Source organism: Vipera ursinii, assembly GCF_947247035.1.
Source record: "Vipera ursinii genome assembly, chromosome: 1".
Classification (NCBI taxonomy): domain Eukaryota; kingdom Metazoa; phylum Chordata; class Lepidosauria; order Squamata; family Viperidae; genus Vipera; species Vipera ursinii.
The window spans coordinates 116,190,537-116,216,635 of NC_139512.1; the positions used below are offsets into that span (position 1 = coordinate 116,190,537).

Below are 26,099 nucleotides of genomic sequence, written 5' to 3' on the forward strand. Positions count from 1 at the left end.
TTTACATGAACTTCTTTATATATTTGTGTGGTCCAAAACAATCCGTGTAGTTCATAAGTGGGTGGTGGTGGTGGGAAAGTACAAAGTTATCAAGCTTTCTTTCCTTCAGAAAGATGTACTTGAGTGGCTGAAGCTCAGAAGCCGGGGGTGGTGGTGGTGGAAAGAGGAAGAGGTACCTCAAAATAGGTGGATGAACCTACTACCACCAGAAAGCCTCAATATTGCAAAGAGAGGACTACCATAGTTTTGACGTGGTTTCAAATACATTATGCTAAGCCCGAAATAAACCTGCTCAACTCTGTCATGAGAAACTAGCAATTCTATGTTCCATTGTACTATGACTACCTACATCGCCTTGCTCCTATCTGACATCCCCCATATGCATTGGGATGGATGGAAACTCTGAAAATTGCAGTTCCAATGTATCTATAGGATGCCAGGTTGAGGAAGGCTAATTTTGATGTTGGGCTCTTTTGTGAAATGCAACCCTTTGGGGATTTGAAAGTAAGTCTGGCTGAGTCCACCTAACGACCAATACTCATCAGAAAAGAACATATGGTTCTTCTGTAGAGTTAGCTTTAATGGCATCTCTAATGGCTCAATGCTTACATCCTGTAGGACAGCAAAAATTGGTATTGCTGATGTCATTAATGGCTGTTGGCTGGAGTTTATCTCATGGCTGCCCCATTGGACCCGGACCCACCTGTGTGGAAGAATTGCCCAATGCCATCTCAATCATCAATCGCTTGAAGAAGAGCCTGCAGAACTTTTACAAGACCTTAGTGGTATGTATGAGAGCTGATTGTAGGCTCTTTCTTTTCACATGAATTGTGCCTTGTGCTCAACTAAGGTTCATGTACCTAACCATTGTAAGACTGGCAACATTTTTACCATGAAGGGTAAAGATATACCATCACCTTCTCCTCATGCGCATGTGAGAGCCTGAAGTTACTTGGTAGACTGTAGTGGTATTTTTGCTTAAGCTGACAGCGAGCAGCAGCAGTTTTAAGGTATATTAAATCTGAAAAGCTTTGCTCTCCTTATGTTGTCCAGAAGTAAAGTCAGGTTGGGGACAGGATCAGCTCAGCATATATTACCCACATTAGATATGCCTCTCCCTCCAGTGTCATTCATTTCCTTTCTCAAGAGCTAGCAGAAAAACTGGAGTTTAAAAGGAGGCTAGGCAGGAAAACAGAAGTTTGGAGCTTGCAGAACTGGCTTTTTGCAGGCCTGTAGTAGAAGAAACCTAAGTCTATTTTGGGTTGGCTGTGAGAAAGACTAGATGCCATCTGATTTCCACAGCTTTTTGTTGAATTGTTTGCTTTTGACACATATAGATTGATTTCCCAGAAGGTGCTTTCTGATCAAATGCCTATCTTCCAAGAGATCAAAACAACCCTGCCTATTCTGATTTTCTTTTTGCCACAGAACTATCCATTTTCCAACTGGGAGAGCACACAAAGGAAGTGGCACAATCAACAGAAAACTCTATCAGTCTCTGTGGGAGTGCCTTCTTGGCTGGCAGTTATGGGTTTTTTGCTTTTCGTTTTGCTATACAGGCAGTCTTCGACTTACGACTATTACTGAGCCCCACATTTCCATTGCTAAGCAAAACAGTTGTTAAATGAGTTTTGGCCCATTTTACAACCTTTCTTGCCACAGTTGCTAATTGAATCACTGCAGTTATTAAAGTTAGTAACACAGTTGTTTGGTGAATCTGGCTTCCCATTGACTTTGCTTACCAGAAGCTTGCAAAAGGTGATCACATGATTCTGGAACATTGCAACCGTCATAAAATACAAGCCAGTTGCCAAGCGTTTGAATTTCAATCATGTGATCATGAGGATGTTGCAATGGTCATAAGCTTGAAAAACAGTCATAAGTCACTTTTTTCAGTGCCGTTGTAACTTTGATCATTAAACAAATGGTTGTAAGTCAAGGACTACCTGTTCTCTAGAGCTATCAGTAGTCCAAGTGAATGATAGTCCTATAGATCTATGGCAAAATAATCTCAGTAATAGGAATCATAATAATAGTATTAGTAATCTGCTGACCGGTTGGTAGGAGAAGAACTGGTTGTAGATGGAAAGAGATGCCCCCTATATCCTAACTGGGAAAATTGGTTAGAAGAATAGAATAGAGCTGGAAGGGACCTTGGAGGTCTTCTAGTCCAGCCCCCTGCCCAAGCAGGAGAACCTATACCATCTCAGACAAGTGACTGTCCAGTCTCTTCTTAAAAAACTCCAGTGATGTAGTGCCCACGATTTCTGGAGGCAAGCTGTTCCACTGGTTGATTGTCTTCACTGTCAGGAAGTTTCTCCTTAATTTCAGGTTGCTTCTCTGTTTGTTCAGTTTCCAACCATTGTTTCTCGACCTTCCCTCTGGTGCTTTAGTTTAGTTTGTATTGACATAGGAATATTGATCTCCTGGACATCAATTGTTCTTTGGTTAACTCAATCAAGAAATCTAGGTAAATGTCTGGTGGCACATGTAAGGACCAATTGGTGTTGCTTTTCCTATTAGTAGGAGACTTTGAGTCAAAGGGGAAAGGAAGCTAGGGAATTACCAATTGCTACTCTAAAAGTATCCTGCATTGAATCTGTGAGTAAAGCATCAGGGTCAAGCTTTGTTGCTGAGACACAGTGAAGCTTGGCTGTGTGGGCAGGGCAGTAGATGTTTGCTAACCTAATTTTCCACTGACTCAAGGATGGGAGTAATGCATGTTAATATGGTCATGAGGAAGTACCCTTAAAGTGGTGGTGCAGTGGTTAGAATGCAGTATTGCAGGCTAATTCTACTGACTGCCAACTGCCAGCAGCTCAGCAGTTCGAGTCTCTCTGGCTCAAGCTTGACTCAGCCTTCCATCCTTCTGAGGTTGGTAAAATGAGGACCCAGATTGTTGGCGGCTGTGTTGACTGTGTAAACCACTTAGAGAGGGCTGTAAAGCACTGTGAAGTGGTATGTAAGTCTAAGTGCTAGTGCTATTGCTGTTACTCGGAAATTCTTCCCTCTTTAAAAGAGCATTTGTACTTCTGCAAATCCTGCATCTTCTTCAAGCCAGGAGACATCTCTCCCTTCTGTGCAGATGACACAAGGTCAGCCTTTAGGAATATGAGATCGCTACTAGAATACTATCTATACCATGAACCAAAGGAATGAAAATTATTCATTACTGTTTTACAACTGAAATGACTGAAGGCCAGTTCTTAAATCCAGGCTTTATTATTGTTTTTCTAATTTGCAGGATGAGGGCTTTGGAGTTGGAGAGTTAAGAGGACCTGTATGTACTGGTGGTTCCAGAGACCAATCTATGGATATGGTAAGAAGACACTTGAATAGATGGGAAGAAGCTGCTCCATTACCCTGAAGGCTGCTACAGACTTAGTTCAGAATTGCCTCTCCAGACTTCAGCAACTGACTCTGGTCAGCTCTCAAAAGGAATAAAGGAATGAATGTTCATGCATTTCAGCAGTGCGGAGAAGTTTAAAAACTTAAATGTTCTAAAGTCTAGGCAAAAGAATGAGATATTTGCAGTTTACACAGGGAAAAGAAGCTGCTTTCAGCCAGGTATTGTTGAGGCTCCTGGCGTTTGTGAAGTTGGCTGTTTTTTAAATAATCAGCTGGAGATCTATTCTAACCGGATGGCAAGCCTACAGCCCTGTTTGTGGATTGTGGAGACTGTCCCTCTCATCCACAGATGCTGTTGGAATAAAACAGTGACACCCTGGCAAGAGTTGCATTGTCACAAGTGTAAGTTTTGTATTCTTGCAGCTCCAGAGTAGGACCATGTGTGTTCATGAAGGCCCTGAATTTTGTTCCCACTAAGGGCAAATATTTTTCTTCTGCTTGAAGATGTCACTAAAACATTTCTTCACTAGTGGTTTTTGCGGCCTTCTAGTGTCATAAGCCACCACTGAACAATATAAGTCTTGTCCTCATGACTGTTACAAGTGGTTAGATGACGCTAACGGTAGGAAGGGATATAAATCACTAATGGGGAAATTACCTGAGTCTGGCCAGTAATGCCCTTGCTTAGTGTCTCTCTCTCTCCCCCCTTGTCCCATTTGTTTTACAGGATACACGGTTGTGCCAATACAGCAGGTGCTTTCAGCATTTTGCAGGTATCATTGGAGAGTCCAGAGCCCTGCAACCCAGCATTGCACATTGTCGGAGGTACCTCAATCTATTGGAAAATACTATTAAAAAAATGAAGGTAAGAGTGGTTCCTTTGGGCCTATCCTTTGGTTTTGTGTCTGTGTGTGTCAAAAGAGCAAAATTTAGTGGAAATCTTAGCAAGCTCCACAATGGCATTGTCTAATGTGCAGACTTTTCTTTAAAAATATCACATTGAAAAAAGATAGGATTCTCTCCCACTTCATTTGCATGTATCCCCCTGCCTCCCGCCCAGCATGCTGAATCTGTGTAAGTAAATTGGGACAGTTGATTCTTTCTCTTGTACAGGTTAGACCAGGGGTCTTCAAACTTGGCCCTTTTATGACTTGTGGACTTCAACTCCCAGAATTCCTCAGCCAGCGTGCCTGGCTGAGGAATTCTGGGAGTTGAAGTCCAGAAGTCATAAAAGGGCCAAGTTTGAAGACCCCTGGTTTAGAATGTTAAATTGGGAGTCAGGAGGAGAGACTTAAATTTAGGAGTTCATGTGTACATGAAGCTCATTAGATGACTCTGGTTCAATTCCTCTCTCTCATAGAGTTATCATTGGGGGTTAAGAGGTATGCTACCTTAAGCTCCTTAGAGAAAAGGTTTTTCTAAGATTTTTTTTCCCTTACTCTTTCTTCAGCCACACCACTCAGCCATGTGTACCACATACTGCACAATCTCCTGGCCCTCCACTGATCTCCGATGGCAGGACCTGATCAAAGGACCCCACCTGGCCCAGGAACTGCTTACCTATTTGGAGCAGCTCAACCTTTCTTGTAGCTGAAATGACCAGCATGGTGGAACTGAATAATTATTGCCTTAGATCATGCAGCTGAGGTCAGAGTTTTCTTAGGAAAGGTCAACATCATTTATTTTATACTTTGTTATAGTGGAAAAGCAGTTTCCATATATGTCGAAGAGGAATTTTGTAGAAGCAGAAATGATCTGTAATAGTGCAATACTTTACATATGCCTTTAGGAAGTCAGTCTCATTGAGTTTAATGGCGCTTTCTCATCTGGAATGAAGTAAATGTTTCAGGAGATTTGATTGACACAATGTGCAACTTAGAGATGAAACTGGCTCAATTGACTTCTGTTTCTTGTTTATTTATGTATGAATACAGATAATAATAATAATAATAATAATAATAATAATAATAATAATAATAATAATAATAATAATAATAATAATTTTAGTTAGTCATTATGTTCTCTGGTATCTGTAAGGATAGACCACAAAGTTTAATTTAAAAAATAAATAAATTTTGGATTCTTTTCTAAGTAGTTGATTGCAGTGTATTTCTCAAAGGAATAGGAATTTCCTAAGACTGATCTGAACATTCTTACCAACTAGAATAATGTCTTTACATTGGTGTGTTGTCTAATCAGTTGCTTCCATGTAATTCCATTAACCCACGATCAATTCCACCTAATACCTCAGCGTAATGTTGGCTAGTGAAATGACTATTTATTTGGAATTCTTCAAAGACTCTCAAGATAATAGTGTGAATGGTTCACAGGAGATTGCATCTCTCTTTCCAAAACAAAAACAGTAGCAGTTAACTTTATTCAGGTGCCTTCATCCTGCTGTGTTACCCTCATATTCATCCATAAATGATCAGGTAGACAAGTAGTACTGTGTAGAGCTAATCCTCTTTCTCAGTAGGATTATGGAAATTATGCCTGCTAAATCTTGAGAAAGCTACATCGGCATAAGTGATAATCCTTTAGTCAGCCAATTTAGACAGCATTTGAAATAAAACGAATGCCCTTGGGTTAGAATATTACAATTGGCTATACGGTTTATTTATTTATTTAGAAAAAAAGATACTTAAAGAGAGCAATTGAAAACATAAGAAACCAAGATAATGGCTAGGTCTCTGACAGCATTGCTTTCTGATCGTTGTTTAATTACAACTATTACATCAACAGTCCATTGCTTAGAAGGCCCCAGTGGCTCAGTGAAATGGGAGAAATTATTCCCCCCCCCCCAGAAGACCAGATATGCTAATGCCCATTTGCAGTCTAAAGAATTCAATCCAGCTTAATCATTCCTCCCTCTACTTTGTGAGAACTAGTTTAAGGGCACTTTTACCCAGCTCTGTTTCCACTCCCCAGCAAACCAACCAGAATGCACAAAATCATTGTTCAGTTAATGCCTTGTCCTCTGAGTTAGTCCTCTCTCTCCTACTTCGTACCTATAACAGGGGTGGATGACTTGTGGACCAGCTTTCCTTCTGGTTCAGGAAGTTTGGGAGTTGAGGTCCCCAGGTCATAAAGGGACCGTAGCTGCCCACCTCTGGTCTATAAGGACATTTTAAAAGATTGCGGTAACTCCCCTGCCCTCTGCTCCCCTTCCCACTTCATGCTGCTTTGATGGAAAATTAAGGGGAGTTATTATGGGAAGAGCTGATATTACAAAGTGTCTCTATGCTGAAGAGGGTGGTGCTGCCAGCTCTGAAGGAAGCAGTGGTGCACCCCCTTCTCAAGAGGCCATCCTTCGACCCAACAATATTAGACAACTTTGTTCAGTCTCCAATCTTCCCTTTTTAGGAAAGGTCATTGAGGAGGTGGTTGGCAAAGAGATACAAAAATCCCTGGATAAAATAGATTATCTGGATGCTTTTCAAGCTAGGTTCAGGCTGGGGCATAGCATTGAAATAGTATTGGTTGCACTTGTGGATAATCTTTGAAGGGCTTGAGATGAGAGTGGTTCAACCATTCTGGCCCTCCTGGAGCAATGGTTTTTGATATATTCATTCATTCATTCATTCATTCATTCACTCATATATAACCCACCTTTATTTTTATAAAGAATTCAAAATGGCAAACATACCCAGTACTCCTTCCTCATCCCTATTTTCCCCACAACAACAATCCTGTGTGTTGGGCTGGGCTGAGTGACAGCAGCTGCCCCAAGTCACACTATTCTTCTGGATAATAATAATAATAATAATAATAATAATAATAATATTTGCATTATTTGGATGGTCTTCAGGAATTCATAGTGGGAAGTGCTGTGCTATGGTGGTTCTCCTCCTTCCTCCATAGCTACTTCCTTGGTATTGTTGCAAGAGGAGAGGTCAAGGCCTAGGCCACTGCAATGTGGGTTTCCTTGGGGCTTGAGGCTTCCTCTTGCCTCTCCTTTTTAACATAAACATGAAACCCCTGGGAGTGGTCATCTGTCAGTATCATCAATCTGTTGATGATATTCAATTATATACCTCCACCCCTAAATGGACAGCTGATACTGTAGCAATGCTGGCCAAGATTCTAGTGGGGGGAGGAATCAGCTTTGATACTCAACCCTGGCAAGAGGAATGGCTCTGGGTTTTTGGACACCCAGCCCCAGATTCAGATATTTCATCTTTGATTCTGGACAGAGTAGCAGTCTCTGAAACTATGTTGGTATGCAATTTAGCAGTCCTCCTAGAGTGTCTCCCACTCCTGCCATGGCCAGGGAAACATTTGCAAAGATTCATCTAGTGCACCAACTGCACCCTTTTCTGGACAGGGAGGCCTTGCTCACACTCACTCATGCCTTGGTAAATTTCTATTTGGATTTCTGCAGTGTGCTCTACCTAGGGCTGTCCCTGAAGACTATCCAGAAGGTTGCATGGGGGAAAAGAGAATGATATAAACGCAAATTTCAGGCTCTAGAAATGGAATGGGTGGCAGCTGGGGAGCGAAGAGTTAGGACTTAAGAGGCAAGGCAAGGCAGTGGTTTCCTCCAGTGAGAGCACAAATCACCCACCAGCTCCCAACCACAATATTTTAGATGAAACTTCAACTTTGCCCCAGTTTCAAATTCAGATACTGTTGAGCAAGAAGAAGGTTGATTCAAATCTCAAATTAGCCGGTGTCATGTAATCATGCAGACTGAGAGTTGGTTTTAAAGTTCTGAGGTCATGATGAGTAGACTTTGCTATATGATAATGGTTACTGACCAAAATCTTTTACCCCAAATTCTCTCCAGCAAATCTTAGTCTGAGATAAAGCAATAACAGTCCAAAGCAGGGCTTTTTTTCTCATAGGATGCTCAGAACGGAGTTCCGGCACCTTTTTTGGATGGAACCTTGTAGGGTAGGCAAGGCGGGTTGTATGACACGCGTGAGTTCTGGCACCTTTTTCTTTTACAAAAAAAGCACTGGTCCAAAGAGACAATACAATTATACTTTATTTCTTAGAAGACCAAAGAGGGTAGGAGAGGTCAAACACACAGAAATGGTAGGACCCCTCTTACTTACTTCATACACGGCATAAATGAGAAGAGGTGGATTTCTCTTGGGCTCATAGATGCAAAAGGATATACAAAACACACACAGAGATGCAGGGAGCAGATCTTTTTTAAAAAAAGATAAAAATAAAAGATAAAAGAACCTTTTAATGGAAGCAAAAAGAAGAGGCTAAATAAATGTGTTGCATGGAATCATGGTTCCACAAACCTCCTGCCTGTATTTTTCAGGCTGAGCTAGGGCAGGGGTAGGCAACCTTAGCTCTTTTATGACTTGTGGACTTCAACTCCCAGAATTCCTGAGCCAGCACAGGAAGTTGAAGTCCACGAGTCATAAAAGAGCCAAGGTTGCCTACCCCTGAGCTAGAGCAATCTGCAAGCTGGCTTTGTCCCACAAATGGAAGTTGGGAGGACATGGAAAAATTATGATGCCAGTGGATTGGTGACACGTCCCAGAAAGAGTGGGACTCTTTGACCCCCCAAAATTAAAAAGAGGAACGGCTGTTGCACTTCAAACATTGTGGCTGTACGTGCTAGGCTGACTGCTGTTGCGGCAGCTCCTTCTACTCCCTCCTCTGAGATTTGTAGCACAGCTTTGTGCTTGGCATTGAGCATGGCGACTGGTTCATTTTGAGAGATCCCACACAAATCGGCATCATAGAAAAGCCCAAAATCTGAAAGGAAACGTTGAAAGAATGCATAAAAAATGGCTCAGCATTTGAAAGAAAAACTGAACTAGAATTAGATCTAAATCCGCAAAACTCCACGTTCAGGTCATTTCCACATGACATCTTTGTACATAGCTGAGATATGTGGCTTTTCCAGAATTATTTAAAGAGGAATTATGACATATACAGTATTTGTAATAACCCTATTCTAATAACTGGCCATGCCCCTCCCTCCTTGTAAAAGTCTTTCTGTGATACGCATTGGCAAGTCAATCCCATTCTGCAATGTTCTCCCACCTAGTATAATTAACTGCTTCCTATTTAATTAAACATTAATTAAAAGCTCAATACCATATTCAGTCAACTTCTATTACCTAATGTTTATGAGTGTGATACGTTTCTTATCTTTTCTCGTTATTTTCTTCTTTTCTTTCTTTTACAGCCATCTTTCCAAGTATCCGCTCACAAGGGAGGCCAAAATGACTAACCTGCAAACAACCCTAAAAGCAGTGCTTTTTTTGTCATAGAACGCACCAGAACAGAGTTTCGGCACCTTTTTTCAACAGATTTTTTCAAGTTTTAAAAGTAACTTTTGAAAATTTGATATTTGGTCCATGTGGACTTGAATCACCCTGTCGAGCATAGCAGCTTGGCGGCAAAATCATTAAAATGGTGCATGCAGGCTGCTTGTGTGTTGAGTCCGATGCATGCACGCTGGTTGTGATGGTGCTGCTTGGCTTGTGGCATTGCTCGGCTTGTGATTGGTCGTGTGGTCGCGCGCTGAATGCTTACTGGAGGTGGTGGCTGTTATGATTCGTTACACAACTGACATGAGTGGGCGTGTGTACAGTGATTGACTATGTGCAAAAGGTAAATAATCTTTTCATTTTAAAAAATTGTTGGTGGATTGAAAATCTTTTTAAAATTTTTAGTGTATAAGTGTGACCCCAAATTTAAAAATGAAAAAAAAAACTAATTACTTCTCAACCACCGGTCCTAACGACTGAATATATAATTTTTTAAAATAAAAGATTAAGAAGATGTGAGTTCCGGCACCCTTTTTCTTACAAAAAAAGCACTGCCTAAAAGTCTCAATAGCGTTTTCCCCAACGCTAATGAGGTTCTGTTACTCAAGAGGCCTGCACTGAAAACAGAACCAGGGAAAATGTTTTTTTTTCTATTTCCCCATTATTTATCCTCCAAAGTTACAGACAGTCTTCAACTTAACAACCATTCATTTACAGACAATTTGAAGTTGCAACAGCACCGAAAAAAAAGTGACCTATGACTGGCACTTGCATTCACGACTGTTGTAGCATCTCCAGGATCATGTAATCGGAATTCGGGTGCTTGGTAATCAGAATGTACGGTATTTACAAAGGTTTCAGTGCTCCAGGGTCATGTGATCGCTATTTGCAAACTTCCCAGCTGCCTTCCAACAAAAGTCAATGGGGAAGTTGGATTTGTGACTCAGTTAAAAACTATACTGATTTGCTTCATGGCAAAAAAACAGTCATAAAATCAGGTGTGACTCACTTAACATCTGCTTTGTTTAGCAACAGAAAATCTGGTCCCCATTGTGGTTGTAAATTGAGGACTACCTGTAATCCCAGAAGCAGAGATAAGACATAAGCCTTAGTTAGCTTCACTTTTTCAAGGAAGAAGAAAATATGGGAAAGAGAAAACAAAATTATTTGTTTTCCAGTAGGTTTTGAGCAATGCCAGTGCCAGGTACCCTTCTTGAGAATATCTGTTTTGGATGATGCCAAAAGTCCCCTCTAGGAGCAAAAGAGGTGGCAGCCTTTTCTTCTCGGAATAAAGCTATATAATTGAAGTGAATTAAATATGGCTAGGATTGGCACTGGGGTTGTTTTTTTTCCTTCTTCTCACCATTGACTGACCTCATTGAGTTGAAAGTGGCAAGTCCTCACCTCTAATGATCCCATTGATTTAATTTCTTAATTTTTCTTACCCATTTCTCCAATGATCTCAGCAAGATCCTGAGATGATTCCAGCTTAAATTTCGGTAGTGTTACTATTGTTGGCTTCAAAGGCAAGGCCTCCACCTTGTTCAGAACTGACATGACGGCTGTTGCAGTGAGACGTTCCTCTATGTCAGAGAGGCTTGTCAAGTGGGAGCGAGGGGTAAGGATCACCAAGCTCAAATTGTGATGCAACTGAAACTGGCCAACCTGACAAAGCAAATATCCGTCAGCCTCTAGTCTGTCTCCCACATTATCACTCTCTTTGACTTAGAAAAGCATTCGCTTTCCCCCGCTTTTTTTTTACTGTAATAAGTCTTAAATTGTACTTGCTATTCTCCATGGCTCCTGTTCTCTAACTGTGCCATTTGGAGAATGACAGGGGTTTTGTGGGCTCAAAGACTCGAATAAACCCTAAGAAATTGCACAAAATGCTTCTTTACAGACAACCTCATTGAATAAAAGTTTAAATATATTGCCCAGTTCAGCAGCAGGAGTCTTGTCTTGAGTAAGCAGGCACAACTTTGTTAACCTGGTGAGAAAACAGTAGAAGGCGATTTCTTATGACTTTGGAGACAGCTTTACCCTATCTGGTGTTCTCCTGATGTGCTGAATTATGCAAATAACATGACTAGAAATTAGGGGATTAAGGCCCATCATATCTGGAAAGCATTAAATTGAGAAAATTGTTCAGGGATTAGAATGCATACCCAATCTAGTGCCAAGCCAATTTTACATTCCTGCCTTTTCCTGAAGAAACCATAAAACCATACTTTTGCTATGACACTGAACTTATTTTTATCTTCTTCATACAGAAAGAGCAATATAGGCAACCCAGTCCAAATGTCTATTTTGTGGACCTCAGAACTGTAGAATTCACCCAGTCAAAAGTTAGACACAAACCACTAAGAAATGGAGGCACTGATTTTAATATTATTTGACAGAATATTAAAGAGTATGCAATCTTTCTTTTAGATTTAATGGGACAACCTTCTCTATGGAAATATAAGCGTCCCCACTTTAATGACATAAATATCATTGTCCATCTGACAGTACGGTAATGTCTTAAAAGTATCACTCCTGGGAACCTAAAAATTATCTGCTTCAATACAGAATTACAGTTTCTAAAGGTCTTTGGACATTAGCCATAATCACTAAGTAAAATGATATTAGGAAGGTACAAGAATTTGACCCAGAATTTGAAACTGGAGTTGTGATTATTGCCCCAAGGCAGTTTATAGGGTTCATGTTAGGGTTGCAAGTAATATTTTTGAAAGGCTGAAGTGGCAGATAATGGTGTGAAATAGATTGGGCCATGCTTTTCTCAGTGGTTCTTGAGGTTTTATGAGTTTATGTTTTAAGCTATGTTTCAGTACACTATAGATTTATTCCACTCATTACCAGTTTTCTGCAGCCATGATCAGAGTGATTCCAAAGATGAAAAATAAAGGTTCAAGGATTACACGGCTTTAGGTTGCCCATCTCTTCCCCAGCAAAATGAACTGAGTCTGGCTAATGCAGAGGAATGAGAAGATGTGATTATCTAGCTATCTGTCTGTCTGTCTGTCCATCCCTCCCTCCATCCATCTGAATGGCATGGTCAATAGACTTGTTTGAGACCTCTGAATTAATTCTGGCCTTTAAAATACTAAAAAAGAAAGTGTTAAGTAGTGGGCTCTAGGGTGCAGGAATGACGACATGAGGCTGAGTACAGGATAACTCATACTTTATTTTCGCTAGAACTGTACTGAAACTTGGGCTGCAACCAGCCACAATATATAGTCTAGCCCCTAGGCATCAGCCATTAGGTTTGAACCCACTCTTGCCGCCTGGGGCTAGCCAATTGCAGGACAGGAGACAGCTAGTCTGGGTTGCTGGAGAGCCATTAGCTGCTCCAGCAACGCACATGGTGTATCACCACAAGCCCAGTACATAACAGAAAGAGTGCCTGCTTATGCATTAAAAATAGATGGTATAGTCTTTGTCTAGTTCAAAAATGGTTTTTAACTCAAAAGAGCAAAAATGCTGGGCATGAAAGTGGAATACCATGTATCTCTAGAGAACAATAACTCTCATGGTATAGGTAGAGTATTTGCCTTTAAATTTACGGCCTTTGTTGTTATCCCTATGCCTACTACCAGTATCTATCTATCTATCTATCTATCTATCTATCTATCTATCTATCTATCTATCTATCTATCTATCTATCTCTAAAAAAGATTTAAAAATCAAATATTTATACATAATGGCAACTGCGAACCACATAAAACATCACCAGATGACACATCCACTTCCCAGAACCAATTAGCTTCCCGGCTCCCTGATGGGAAAACAGCCACCTTTTGAAAGCTTTACAAAATGTCAGCAGGTTGGGACCAGCCGGGTGTTCCAGACCGCAGATGCTGTGATAGAAAAACCTTACCTCGGTCCTTGTTACAACTTATGTATGAAGGAATTTATGGAATATGAATACTTCATACAAAGTACGGATGAGATAAAAGGGACTTGAAAAAGGCTGTCCCAGTCATATGCACATTACCTTAGCCTGCAAATTGTAGTCAAAGTAGGAGGCCACTGGATATTTCTTACTGGTCATCATGGGTACCTTGATGGAAGGGAGACCAGGACGGTAGAAATCTTCTAAGATTGTAGACTTTTTTTTAAATATAGTTTTCCATTTGGCTGAAAAGTTAAAGAATTTGGATAAGAAGAAACCTCTTTATGTGTACATATACATATACATATACATGTACATGTACAGGTACAGGTACAGGTACAGGTACAAGTACATATATCTCAACCATATAAGAAAATAGGAAGAGCACTGCTGAAGCTCACTAAAAATGAATGCAGTCTACTACACAGGTCACATAAGCTGCCATTCAGTTATGAATGTCAAAATAAATATATAAAATAAATATGCTAGTCTTGCCCAAAGGTCAGCTGCTCCAAGATGGAACATTTTTGGAAACGTCTGACACAATTACTTATATAATGCTGTAAAGAACTCCTCTTTTTAAAGTAGAAACTGACAGGCTCATAACATGCACTTTCTTTTTCTGGCTGCTTGTCTCATGGCTGGGTTCATCATACATGAAGCAGACCCAAGGGATTTTTTTTAAAAACAGTGGTTTGTTGAACAAACATTAGTGACCTGACTTACATGTATCTACTGTGTGTGTAGTCTATAATGGGTGGGTTCACATGTCCTGAACCCTAAAACAAAGAAAGCACATCAACTGATGCTTAAATCCAACATTGTAGGGATGAGTTTCAAGGATTAGGTAGATACACTCCGTGATTATCAATAAAAGCTGACCTGAAAGCGGGGCAAACAACTTACACTTGTGGGCAAGTCTACCCTTCAGCTAAATTTAATTTAAATAAATTTAAATTAAGTTTATACAAACTCATAATATTTAAATGAAGTAAAAAAGCGTACTAAGTAAATACTTTTTCCTCAGTTGAGCTCAGTTCTTGATGTCTTGTTGGCCATCCATGTTGCTTTTTTAAAAATAAAAATAGTGAAGCAACTTGTCATTGCGTTTTTCCCAGTTTGTTTTATGCTTTCAAACATTTAAAGGGTGTGGCATTCCACAGATAGAGATGCAAATATTTAAATGGAATTGTTAGTTGATACTTTCCTTCACCTGTTAGGGAAAGTAGGCATCCCTTGGTGTTTCACAGCTGGAGGAATGAAGCTTAATCATCTCTTTCCATTTTTGCTTCTACAGAATAATCAACAATTTGAACAGGGTTCCATGATATGTGGAACCATACCAACAGCAGCTGGGCTGGGCTTATGGGTTTCTGTACTGAGGATTTTCAATTTTGTAATCCACATAAAGTAACTATGAATGTGTTCGACACCCATATAAATTCATTCAATAAATAAATAAGCAGTTGCTAGTGTCACAATTCTGAAGAGGTACAGCATGCATCCATTTTAAGAATGATCTCAAAATAATGAATGACTGCCTTATGAAAGAGTTTGGGAACAATTTTGAGAGCCAAATGATTGCCAGACAAACCTTACTTGGTTTGTCCTTGGATTACTACTGGACACAGATCAGCATGGCAGATATTTGCCCATACTGTCATGAATATTTAGGCCCAACTAAGTTCCTTGCATCAAACCAGGTTGCCTGATGTATCTTAGAATTTCAATGTGAATAGGAAACTATCAATGTCACCTCAGTTATATATTGGCCACTGGGACTAGTTCAGTGGTGGGATTCAAATATATGAACAACCAGTTCTCTGTGTGGGTGCCACTTCCAGAAGTCCATTCTGGGCCTGGGCAACAAAAAATTAGCTACCAGTTCTGCCAAAGTGGTGCGAACTGGCTGAATCCCACCACTGGACTTGTTATCTAAGGAATGCTGAATGAAAGATGGTAACATTCAAAGACAGTGGCAGCAATATAGAGACAGATTACCAAAAGGGCTTGGAAGAAAGAAAAAGTCATAAGACAGAAGGTATATCCTGAGGAATGAACAACTGAAGTTACTCCAAAAAACCTGAAGGGAAACAGTGTGCATTAGTGACAAATCACATTCCAGCATAGAGTCTTCAGGAGATGGTGCAAGAGAATCTGATGTGGCATCTGTGAGGCACAGAAGAAATTGCTAGTGTTCCTTTGAGTAAGTCATCTGAACTGCCAAGAAGCTGTGTGAACCTTCACATTTTATGCAAATATAAACTAGGTAGCTATTAGATTATAAAGATTCAACTTGGCTTGGCAACATTTAGTAGGAAATTCTTTAAAGAATTCCTTAAGAAAGGTAATTAAATCTGCATGGAAAGTAATATTGTCACAGTCCACCCTCCCCTTCCATGTCTGTCTCCTCTTTTTAGAATTTTTGTAAAAGTAACTCAACAATGGATTGTACAACGCTTCAAAAGTTTTCTTTGCTTTGACAAAACTTCAGGCAAACCATAACTTTGAAAGCTGCTCTGAAAAGCAATCTTCCCTTTCCACCTATAAACTGGAAGCAAGATTGACATTTGCTTCACTTCATATTGCTCTAGTTCTTATTCAGCAGTTCAGCTACTGGAAGCACCAGATAAATCTTACACAATACTGCTGAAAAAGGCTCTTTGGATACTGGAATTGCCAGATGAAGCCTTTGGTGTCATGAATCATACTGCCTCTGGGACACGAGGCTCCACACTGAGCTAACCACAACTGTCTTGCACAAGCTAACCAACACATGCCAATATCTGAACGTTTAATTTCTATATGTGATTTATTAACATAACAACAGCATAAAAATATAACAGGGTTGTTATATTTTTAATCCTTTAATAATTGCCACTCTTAATCTCAGATCCAGCAACACATTATGCACGGTACAAAGAATACAATTATTCTACTTACAGTGGAAGTAGACAGCGTTGAGGAGTACCATTTGGGCATCAGTATCTAGGTCATCCAAGAGTTTCTTGATCTTGTTACCAGTACGTTCACTCACCCATGAGTTGATATCAGTTACTGCCTGGTATGTGTTGTTACTAAGGAGCTTCAGCTTGGTTTGATAGAATGTACTTGTTAGATTATGAAATCCACTTCCCATCTTAAGTGCTGTGTGTCAAAAATATAGATTTTAAAAAATTCAAATAGCAGACCATCCCAAAGCATGTACCACTTACAATAAACATAATTATAATTCTTTTTCTCCAAAGATTTTATAGTGTGCTATTCATTTAAAATATAAAGATGGATGGTTGCCAACTGTGGCTCATTTACAGGGAATATGTTATGCTGTCATTAATTCATTTTCTTAAGGGACCAGAAAAGTGCTCTTAAGGAGATTCTTATATGAGATTTATAATCAATTCCTTTATAAGCTATAAAATTTCCTTTGGAAGTACCCATCTGGAAAGCAGAACTGCTTAATTCATTCTTTGCATCTGTCTTTGTACAAAAGGAAACAATAATCCAACCTACCAAAAGCAGCATCATAGGAGACAGAATAGAAATGTAACACAAAATAGGCAAGAAAGTGGTGACAGAACACTCCCATACTTTAGATGAGCAACTATGAGAGAGATGTAGGTGTCCTAGTAGACCAGGGCTCTTCAAATGTGGCCCTTTTATGACTTGTGGACTTCAACTCCCAGAATTTCTCAGCCAGCATGCCTGGCTGAGGAATTCTGGGAGTTGAAGTCCACAAGTCATAAAAGGGCTAAGTTTGAAGACCCCTGTAGTAGACCATCACTTAAGTATGAGTCGGCAGTGTGCTGCAGTTGCCCATAAGGCTAATGCAGTTCTAAGTTGCATCTACAGAGGGTTAGTTTCAAGATCATGTGAAGTGATAGTACTGCTTCCAATTCTGGCTACCACAATACAAAAAAAAAATGTTGAGACCTTAGAAAGATGGCAGAGAACAACAAAAATGAAAAGGGCTCTGGTGGCTAAACATATGATGAACGAATGAGGGAACTAGGTATGTCTAGTTTAAAAAAGAGAAGGACTAGGGGTGATATGATAGCATTCTCCAGAACTTGAACGGTTGTCACAGAGCAGAGGGAGTCAACTTATTCTCCAAAGCACGTGAGGGCAGGACAAGAAGTAACAGGTGTAAGATCATTAGAGATTCAAGCTAGGAGAAATTTTCTGACAGTAGAGAACAATTAATCAGTGGAATGACTTGTCTTTGGAAGTTGTGGGTGCTGTATCACTGAAAGTTTTCAAAAAGAGACTGGACAGCCCTTTGTATAGGATCTCCTGCCAGGGATTGGACTAGAACAGGGGTCAGCAACCTGAAACAGTGAAAGAGCCACTCGGAACCGGTTCCCTCACAAAAGGAAAAACTGGGAGCCGCAAAAAATGTGTGCGCATGCACGTACATGCGCGCATGGGCAGAACAGGGTTTGACTGAAGAGTGGAGCCAAGGCGAGATATGCACCTACCCTGCATATTTGAATTGATTGGTTGAACTTTTTTAGTCCCACTTTTTTTTGGGGGGGACTGCACATGGCAGAGGACTGGGAGCCACAGGAGACGGCTGAAAGAGCCGCATGAGGCTCCGGAGCCGCGGGTTGCAGACCTGTGGACTAGAAGATCTTTAGGTTTCCTTCCAATCCTATCATTCTATGTTCTATGAATTAATATGCTATCTATTGATTTGCACTATGGGAAATTATCTGAATAAGCAACTTCCCATAACCCAATTCTACAAACAGCAATTAAACAGAATCCTGCTTATGGATCCAGGTAAAAAGTACTACAAAACATATATTTATGGGTGCTCAGAAAAGGGAAAATCAGCAACAAAAATGTTCAATTACAGTAAGTCCAAAAATGTCACTAGAAGAAGAAAGGAGAAGCACAATAATTTAAATTACTTTGCCTTCACTTTTTGTTCTGCTGCCATATTTTATATTTGTATTTTTTAAAAACATGCCAAAGTTATTTTTGGACTGAGTCTATCAAAGGGGCAAAGAAAATATAGTTACAATATCATTAAAAAGTTCAAAATTCAAAAATGCTTATAACATACTTACACACACATACACAAACAAACCTTTTTGCAGGGTCTTAGGAATATATGAATAATAATAAAAAGAAACTAATACCAGTAACATTTATTAGTTAAAAATCCAATTACAATAAGTTAGTTTTTTCAAATCTTAAAAAAAAACTGTAGAAACTCTGGCCCCAAAGGATAATAGGTTAGGGAAGGCTACTGTAGGATTTGCTCATCAAACTGAAAACAGGCTACAAAAGGCTTTTACAATTTTATCTTGAAATTTCCCTTAGGGTAGACTGGTCTAGAGTATAACCCTAGTGATGAGACCAAACATCTGGCAGAACATATCTTATACTTCTACAGAATTTAATTGTACAAACTGAAGTAAGTGATTTGGGGATTTGAACGTTAATCTATTGATGGATACATGGAGAGAATCTCAACTGTAATTTCCAGCACAAGCCAGACTTCAGTTGTGTTCCAAGAAGATTTTTCCATTTTGGAACACACTTGCCTCTAAAAAGCAGGCCTTTAGTTAAAAGAAGACCAACTGTTTACTCACCTGATTGATAAAAAATCGCATTAGCTGAAGTCAGGGCTTCGGACTTGCCAAGTATTTTCAAGGCTCTATGCACACATGCAAAATCTTTAGGATAGAACAGCAAATTCTCAAGACGATCTTTAGTTTCGTCACAGGCTCCTGAATGACAAAGATATTTATTTATTTATTTATTTATTTATTTATTTATTTATTTATTTATTAAATTTGTATACCGCCCTTCTCCCGAAGGACTCAGGGCGGTGAACAGGGCACATATAAATAGAAATACAAAAATTAAAAGAGAATTAAATAATTGCCCAGATAAAACAGTAACAATATAAAACCCGTTAAAAGCTCTAACACCCCCCATCAGGCCAGGCCAGCCTGTTCAAATAAATGGGTCTTCAGACCGCGCCAGAAGGAGCGAAGGTCCGGTGCTGTCCGGAGCTCAACCGGCAGCTGGTTCCATAGAGCCGGAGCGCCCACAGAGAAGGCCCTCCCCCTGGGGGCCACCAGCCGACATTCTCTGACTGGAGGCACCCTGAGGAGGCCCTCTCTGTGGGAGCGCACTGGGCGGAGGGGTTATTTGTCATTGTGCAAATACAGATCCACCCCCGCAACCTATTTATTTACTCTTTCAACTCCCAAATTCTTGGATTTTATAACTGCCTTTGCTATGACAATTACTTTTCAAGGCTGCCAAGTGCAACTCATGGGCTTGATTCTGAGACCTGGACACACGCTACCTCTTCATTGACCTTACCCTTCACTTTAACGGACTTTCATGTTGCAAAGATCACATCTGAATGTTTACAGTGTGTGGATAAACCAGTACCACTGTTTCTTTTGGTTAGTGCGGTAGATGATACCTTTTCCGGCTTTATTAACACAATTTTCAGCAACAGAGGATGTTAAACCCATGCGACATTAATCACTAACCATTGGATGATTTAGTGTGACAATGCTAAACAGATTTCCCAGCCTGTTTCCAGCATTTGAGACATGGATTAAGTAAAAGTACAGCAATTGTTCCTTCTCAGATATAGTAACACATTCTAGGGCCCTCAAATATTTTGGACCTTAACATTATCAACTTTGGGCCAATGGCAAAAAAGTGTGGGAGCTGTAGCCCAAGCTATCTGGGTGATAGCTGACTGTTTTGTTTCCTGAGGAGAAAAAAATTCCTTATACCAGAGAACAAGTGACTCAGTTTGCAGCATAGGCTCAAGTTCTGTGGGTAAGGCCTCACAGAAGGAAAGAAGTTAGGCAAAAATGGTGAAACACATTGGATGAAAGGAAGCTGGAATTTGATGGTTGGAGCAAAACCTTTTAGTGAAAAATGAATTGTGTCCCCAGGGATTTTAAGCAATAGTAATCAGAATAATAGATTGTGCTTAGCTGCCTGACACAACATAGACACAAGTATATCTCAAACAAATGCTGCAAAAAAAAAAATCTGTCCAAAGATTTATTTAGGTTGCCAATGATTCCCAAGTGAATGTGACTCACTTCTAGAAAGATAGGAATTTTATACTTAGTTTAAATGAAGATGCCCCTAGTTCAGGGGTAGACAACCTTGGCTCTTTTATGACTCATGGACTTCAACTCCCAGAATTCCTGAGTCAGATGCTGACTCAGGAATTCTGGGAATTGAAGTCCATGAGTCATAAAAGAGCCAAGGTTGCCTACCCTTGCCCTAGTTTAATAATGTACCTTTCTTACAACAAGAAGGAGATGGGAAGATAGAAATGTGTCTACTGTATTAGCAATGCTATTTGAAACAGGGATGTGTATGACAGATAGGAGGGATGTTTCATAACTTGTGGATTTTTTTCAGAGAAACATAATATCTAAGAAAGTATGAAAATATATTTTATTTATTTTATTTTAATACCATTTATATCCCGCTCTTCTCCGAAGACTCAGGGCGGCTTACAAGCTTAGCAGTAGCTTGAATATATTTTATACTAACCATTCATGCAAACATAAATCAAGGAGCTGACACATAGCAGGAGACCTGCTCACACTGCACTGCAGACCCTCCAGGTAAGGAGAAAAAAAAATGAGGAGGGGACCCCAATGGCTTATTCTTACCTAATAGGAGATTGGAAAGCATTGTTATGATGCTAAGGGGTGAGAAAACCACGTTTTCATCATTTTTCTGGAGTGCTATTTTATAGAAGTCAAGCGAAAATCTGGACAGAGCCTCAGCCAGCTTCTGTTCATCTTCTGCAGTGGATTGGGCACAGGTAGGCCATGGTTTCCAGCGCTGTGAGCATGAATCAGGTGGGCAACTGGTATCGGACACCGCGGGAACTGGGGTAGTATTTGCCGTGGTTGATCTTTCTGTTGGAACTTCAGTAGATTCTTCTTCGACATTTGGAAGTTCTGGATCCTGATTTTCAGGGACAGCCTGTTCAATCATCACAGTATTAGTATCATTTTTTCCATTTTCCACTATTGGTCCTTGTGCATCCTCACCTGAATTGAACTATAAAATGTTGATATTAAGTAATAGTGGGTTACAGTTATACAAATAGGAATTTGTGCTTTTATATATCAGCAAAATCAAAAATAAGTGGCACTTTTTCTGACTCCAAATATCTAGGGTTTAAATTAAAAATAAGCATATTTGGCACCATATTGCATATTAATCACAATTAAATGTTTTGACATTTTGCAGTTTAGGTGAGTTTGACATAGAATCGGTTTTGCAAAACATTTCATGTAAAAGGAACTCTAAAAGATTAAACTTCAATACCTCGTTCCTTAAAACAAAACAAAATAAATCAGAAATTTAAGTTCAGTACAAGTTAGGTTTCTGAACAGGCTGACCCAGACAGCCTGCTGCATGGCTTTGATTTGATCTATAGTACTACTGAGTTTCTCCAGGGAAAAGTCGCAGGGGAATAGATTTTCAGAATTACACAGTTCTGGACACTGATGATTGCTGTAAGCAGATGAGACATTTTATCCCAAATGGCTCTTTCTAAATTTTTTATTCTGAGACATGGAAAATACATATCTTCTCCTGCATACTGACCAGAGAGCATAAATAAATGTTTTCTTTTATTTCTTCATGACCATATGGTAATAGTTTGAGATGTATTAATAATGTTTCTGAAACAGAATGAAAATGTTGCTGGGTAATCATGCCTTAATAAATTTATGATGGTAGAATACCTAAATTTTAAAAATAAATTGACTATTACTTTCAATGCAAAAGAAAGCAGAGTTAAAAATTCCTGTTCTGATCTCCATTAGCCAACACACCTGATTATCCTTCTCCCCAAACTGTCCTTCATCCTCAATGTTGGTAACTGAATCCAGAGTTTGCTTGGTTTCTTCATTTCTCTCAGCCTCTTGAAAAGGAGGAGGTGTCATATCATTTCTATTATCTACCTCTCCAACGATGCAAGTTTTCTTGAAAAAATAAATCCTCATTAGATAAATCAATGTGGTCTGCTTTCATCATATACAATACCTTTCCCTTCTGATTTAAAAGAGAAGTTAGTTGTGTTAGTTTTAGTTCAAAGTAGGGAGGAAAAGTTAGAGGGCATGGCTTTTGAGAATTAACAAAATTGTGTTAGTTGATAAGTTAACACAATTGTGATCTGAATTTTGAATCAGACCTGCTTTCTCGAAAACCATGATAAGATTCTCTGCCAAACGGTTTCATCCTGGCATTTGTTTAGTTTAGGTTCTTCATTCGTCTCAGCAACTGTTTCTCTTCCGTATGCAACCTTGATGTAAGGTGTGATGGAGAAATACACCCGTTATTTAAATGCATAATTTTCTAAATCCTAAATAGTAACCATGCATTTCTTATATCAACAATTTTTTCTGATTTAGTTAACAAATAGATAATTCAACTTTTTAACAGTCAACATTCAAATCTTCACTATTTGAAGGAAGAATACTCTCCTGCCCTAATAATTTATCCTTAAGAAACAGACTTGGATTTGCTGACAAGAGGCTGAGGTTTTGTTGTCTATTCTTCCTTTGTGGAGAGGATTGTCTTAAATTCAGACATTCTCCTTTGAGATAAATATATGATGTGCATGCAACATGCACTGTCCTAGAAAACACTGAAAATCTGATTTGAACCACAAGGTGGCAGTATCAGGTCACAGAGGATCTGAACTAGGAATCCTGTTGGCTTCTTGGCTTGTCTCTAGGGCAGGGGTAGGCAACCGTGGCTCTTTTATGACTCATGGACTTCAACTCCCAGAATTCCTGAGCCAGCTCAGGAATTCTGGGAGTTGAAGTCCATGAGTCATAAAAGAACTACGGTTGCCTACCCCTGCTCTAGGGAGTTCACTAAGGGCTGTTTCTCTTGGGCATGTTAATGTGCATTTCTCTAGTAGTCCATGACTTGGCAGAAGAGTGTGCTGATATAGTGCGTGCTGCCCTGACATCTGAGCCCCACTGAGCGGCAATGCAAGGCTAGTATGTGTTGCTGTCCTTAACAGTTTAATGAAGACAAATTAAGGAAAGCAACTGGTGAATTTTTCTGGCTTTGTTTCCTCTACCCTTAAATGCAGTCTGCTAGTAGGAGACCATCTAGCAATTGCTCTCTCTAATGCATTGGATGGATGGGTTGGGCAAATGAAGACGAATGCTTTGAGCAATTGGCTTAGCCAGCTGTTTAGTTTATAAATATGGAGGTGCTCTTTCAGTTTCATAATGTGCCCCTCCTTCACATTTTCAACCAGGCTAGTTTTGGACATGAGTTTAGTGCTCTTTCCAAAGTAATTAGGCCTGTGTTGGACGAGGTGACAGGCATGGAGGTGGGTTCATGAAAAACGTCGGGGTTCTCTTTCCCACTCACCCCACAACTTTTCCCCATGTCTGTGACTTGTCAGTTAGGCTAGGCACAGAGGACAACTCTGGGATGGAGGAGAGTGTGTGTGTGTGTGTCTAGATCAATAACAATTGTTGCAGGAACAAGTGCTGCAAAGGAAAGGCAGTCCTGGCAATGACCCATAAGGGAATAGGCAAAATGGGCTGCCTGGCCGCATCAGGGAGGGAAGTTGGGGTTGCTGTCTGTGCCCTGGAAAAGAGCTGCAGCCAGGCAAAAATGCTTCCCACCACCATGTCCCTCGTACAATCATACATTCACTCACAAGTGTACTCACAAGCATCCAAGCCAGTCCACACTTTGGTATTTTAAGGGGAGGGGGCGATGTCTAGTGTCAGCTTCACCTGGCCCAGGCCCTTACCTTACCTTGGCAAATGCTAAGACGGAGGGGTGTGTTTAGGAGGAAAAGTGATAACCAAATAGTATACAAAGAGGGAAGTAGAGGCAACACCTGGAAACTGGTAACTATTACAAGCAGACAAGAGGATTCAATTGCCAGAATCACAAGCTACGTTGGGCAGCCTATCCCGATGGGGCTCTTGCCTGGAGCTTGGAACTTTGCTGGAAGCTCAGTAGCAACCAGAAAAGGAGCATCCACACTGTGAAACAGCACCTCATCCCACTCCTGCAGGACCTTTTGGGAAAAAATAACGGTTGTTTGCTACTTTATAAATGTTAAGATTTCGTTTGAACTGAATATTAAAGAACTGAGTATTGAAGGACAGGGGCATAAAGGGCTGAGTAGCAGTAGCAGCAGCTCACAAGTCCTAGAAGGATAGAGTTGACCCAGAACAAAAGCCTGTTGTTGGGGAAAGTGTGTGGTGCAATAAAGCACTGTGTGCAGATTTGCTATGCTGTGGTGTATCCAGTGCTTGGAAAGCAAAGAACCTTCACACAGCCCAAGAAATAATAACCAGGAAATGGCCATAAGAAGTCCTCATAGCCAGAAGCATTAAAAAAAACACCCTAACTCTCTAATGCATTTATTGGTGTCAGAATCAGCTACACATAAGCTGCCAGAATGCAGTTTTCTCTCCTGTTTCGTACTATCTTCTGAGCACTGCAAGACTAGAACTCCCATCACTGAAGCTATACGTAGGAAAAGCATATATGAAATCTAACAAGTATTGTAAAAACATTGGTAAGGCACTACATTGGTAGATGCCAATGGCAAAGTCAGATGTCCATTCTCTTCTATAGCCCTACTCAAAAATGGGAATGGATGGTGGTGCCCAGTAATCAGAAGGGGGTTTCCTATACCAGCTTAAAGGGGCCAAAAAAAGCAGGGCAGATCCCAGCCTCTAGCTGCATGATCAACCACATCAGCGGTATTTGGTTCCCCGAGGTTTGCCACCATAACCTTGGCTTGCTCCTGGGACTGCAATCTTCCTAGATTTATCCCAACCAATATCAGGACGCTGCATACTCTCAGAAATCTAATAAAAGTTTAAATCTTCTCCATTGCTCTTAATAAGGTAAATAACTGTCACTCACCTGCTGAAGACTCGATGTGGCCAAAATGGCCAAACACACAAGGGCCAGCCAAGTCTTCATGATGGCAGAAAGCCTACCAAAAAAAATGACTCTCGTTTTTAATCCCAACCAAAGATGGAGGCCTCTCTCCTACTTCTCTGATCTTCTTCCTTGAAAAATATCAAAACAGTTTCTTGCCGGAGGAATTCTGAAAAGCAGCCACTGGTTTTGTCCCTGTCTCAAATAACTCCTTGTTGTTCTTCTCTGGCTGTTGGCATGTTTCTCTCTCCCATTTTTCGCAATCTCTGGTCATGTGATTAAGCCCAACTTAGTTTCACTCTCTCTGGGGGAATTCCAGTAGTCCAGCAGATCTTGCTGAGAAGAAACAATTAGAAAAATATGATGAAATAAAGAGATTTTTCAAACAAGGAGGGGAAACAGGAAGTTCTCTGAATGGAAGAAAAACAAGAGAACAACAATCAACTTTCTTTGTGCAAACTTCTATAGATAATAGAACCAAACAGTTGTGACATATATTACCTTACCTTGAGAGAATGGCACAAGAGGCAGTGAAATTGGAGGACTATGAACGGTCCATTGGTTGGCTTTAAACATAACCAGTTAAAAATTAAAGATGATTGATTCCCCTCTCAGTGAGGATTCCTGTAAATCAAGAGGGTGGGGATAAAAGAATGGGTCAGCCTGTA

At 40.1% G+C, this 26,099-nt stretch overlaps 1 protein-coding gene across 4 annotated transcripts; it reads right to left on the reverse strand.

The window, feature by feature from the left end:
• Nucleotides 1-8,317: 8,317 nt before the first annotated feature.
• On the reverse strand, nt 8,318-25,676 carry SERPING1 (serpin family G member 1). Of its 4 annotated transcripts, none has more exons than XM_083350161.1 (9): nt 25,414-25,676; nt 22,691-22,801; nt 22,332-22,481; nt 21,153-21,471; nt 19,080-19,217; nt 16,423-16,626; nt 13,582-13,724; nt 11,033-11,252; nt 8,318-9,066 (listed from the first exon to the last, which is right to left on the reverse strand). In XM_083350161.1, the coding sequence occupies exons 1-9, from the start codon at nt 25,471-25,473 to the stop codon at nt 8,816-8,818; spliced, it is 1,596 nt and encodes a 531-aa protein (XP_083206287.1). In that variant the 5' UTR covers nt 25,474-25,676; the 3' UTR covers nt 8,318-8,815. The 4 variants fall into 4 exon arrangements, with proteins under 4 accessions (XP_083206287.1, XP_083206286.1, XP_083206289.1 ...); XM_083350160.1 differs by having other exon boundaries at nt 21,153-21,549; XM_083350163.1 differs by lacking the exon at nt 22,691-22,801.
• Between the last annotated feature and the right edge of the window lie 423 nt (nt 25,677-26,099).

Bases quoted from the DNA above. Each gene is read 5' to 3' on its own strand.
- SERPING1 (XM_083350160.1), bottom strand. From the start codon at position 25,473: ATGAAGACTTGGCTGGCCCTTGTGTGTTTGGCCATTTTGGCCACATCG. The intron at 22,482-22,690 runs GTCTGATTCAAA...TATTTTTTCAAG, and splicing joins CATGGTTTTCGAGAAAGCAG to AAAACTTGCATCGTTGGAGA. The intron at 16,627-19,079 runs GTGAGTAAACAG...TTTGACACACAG, and splicing joins TGCGATTTTTTATCAATCAG to CACTTAAGATGGGAAGTGGA.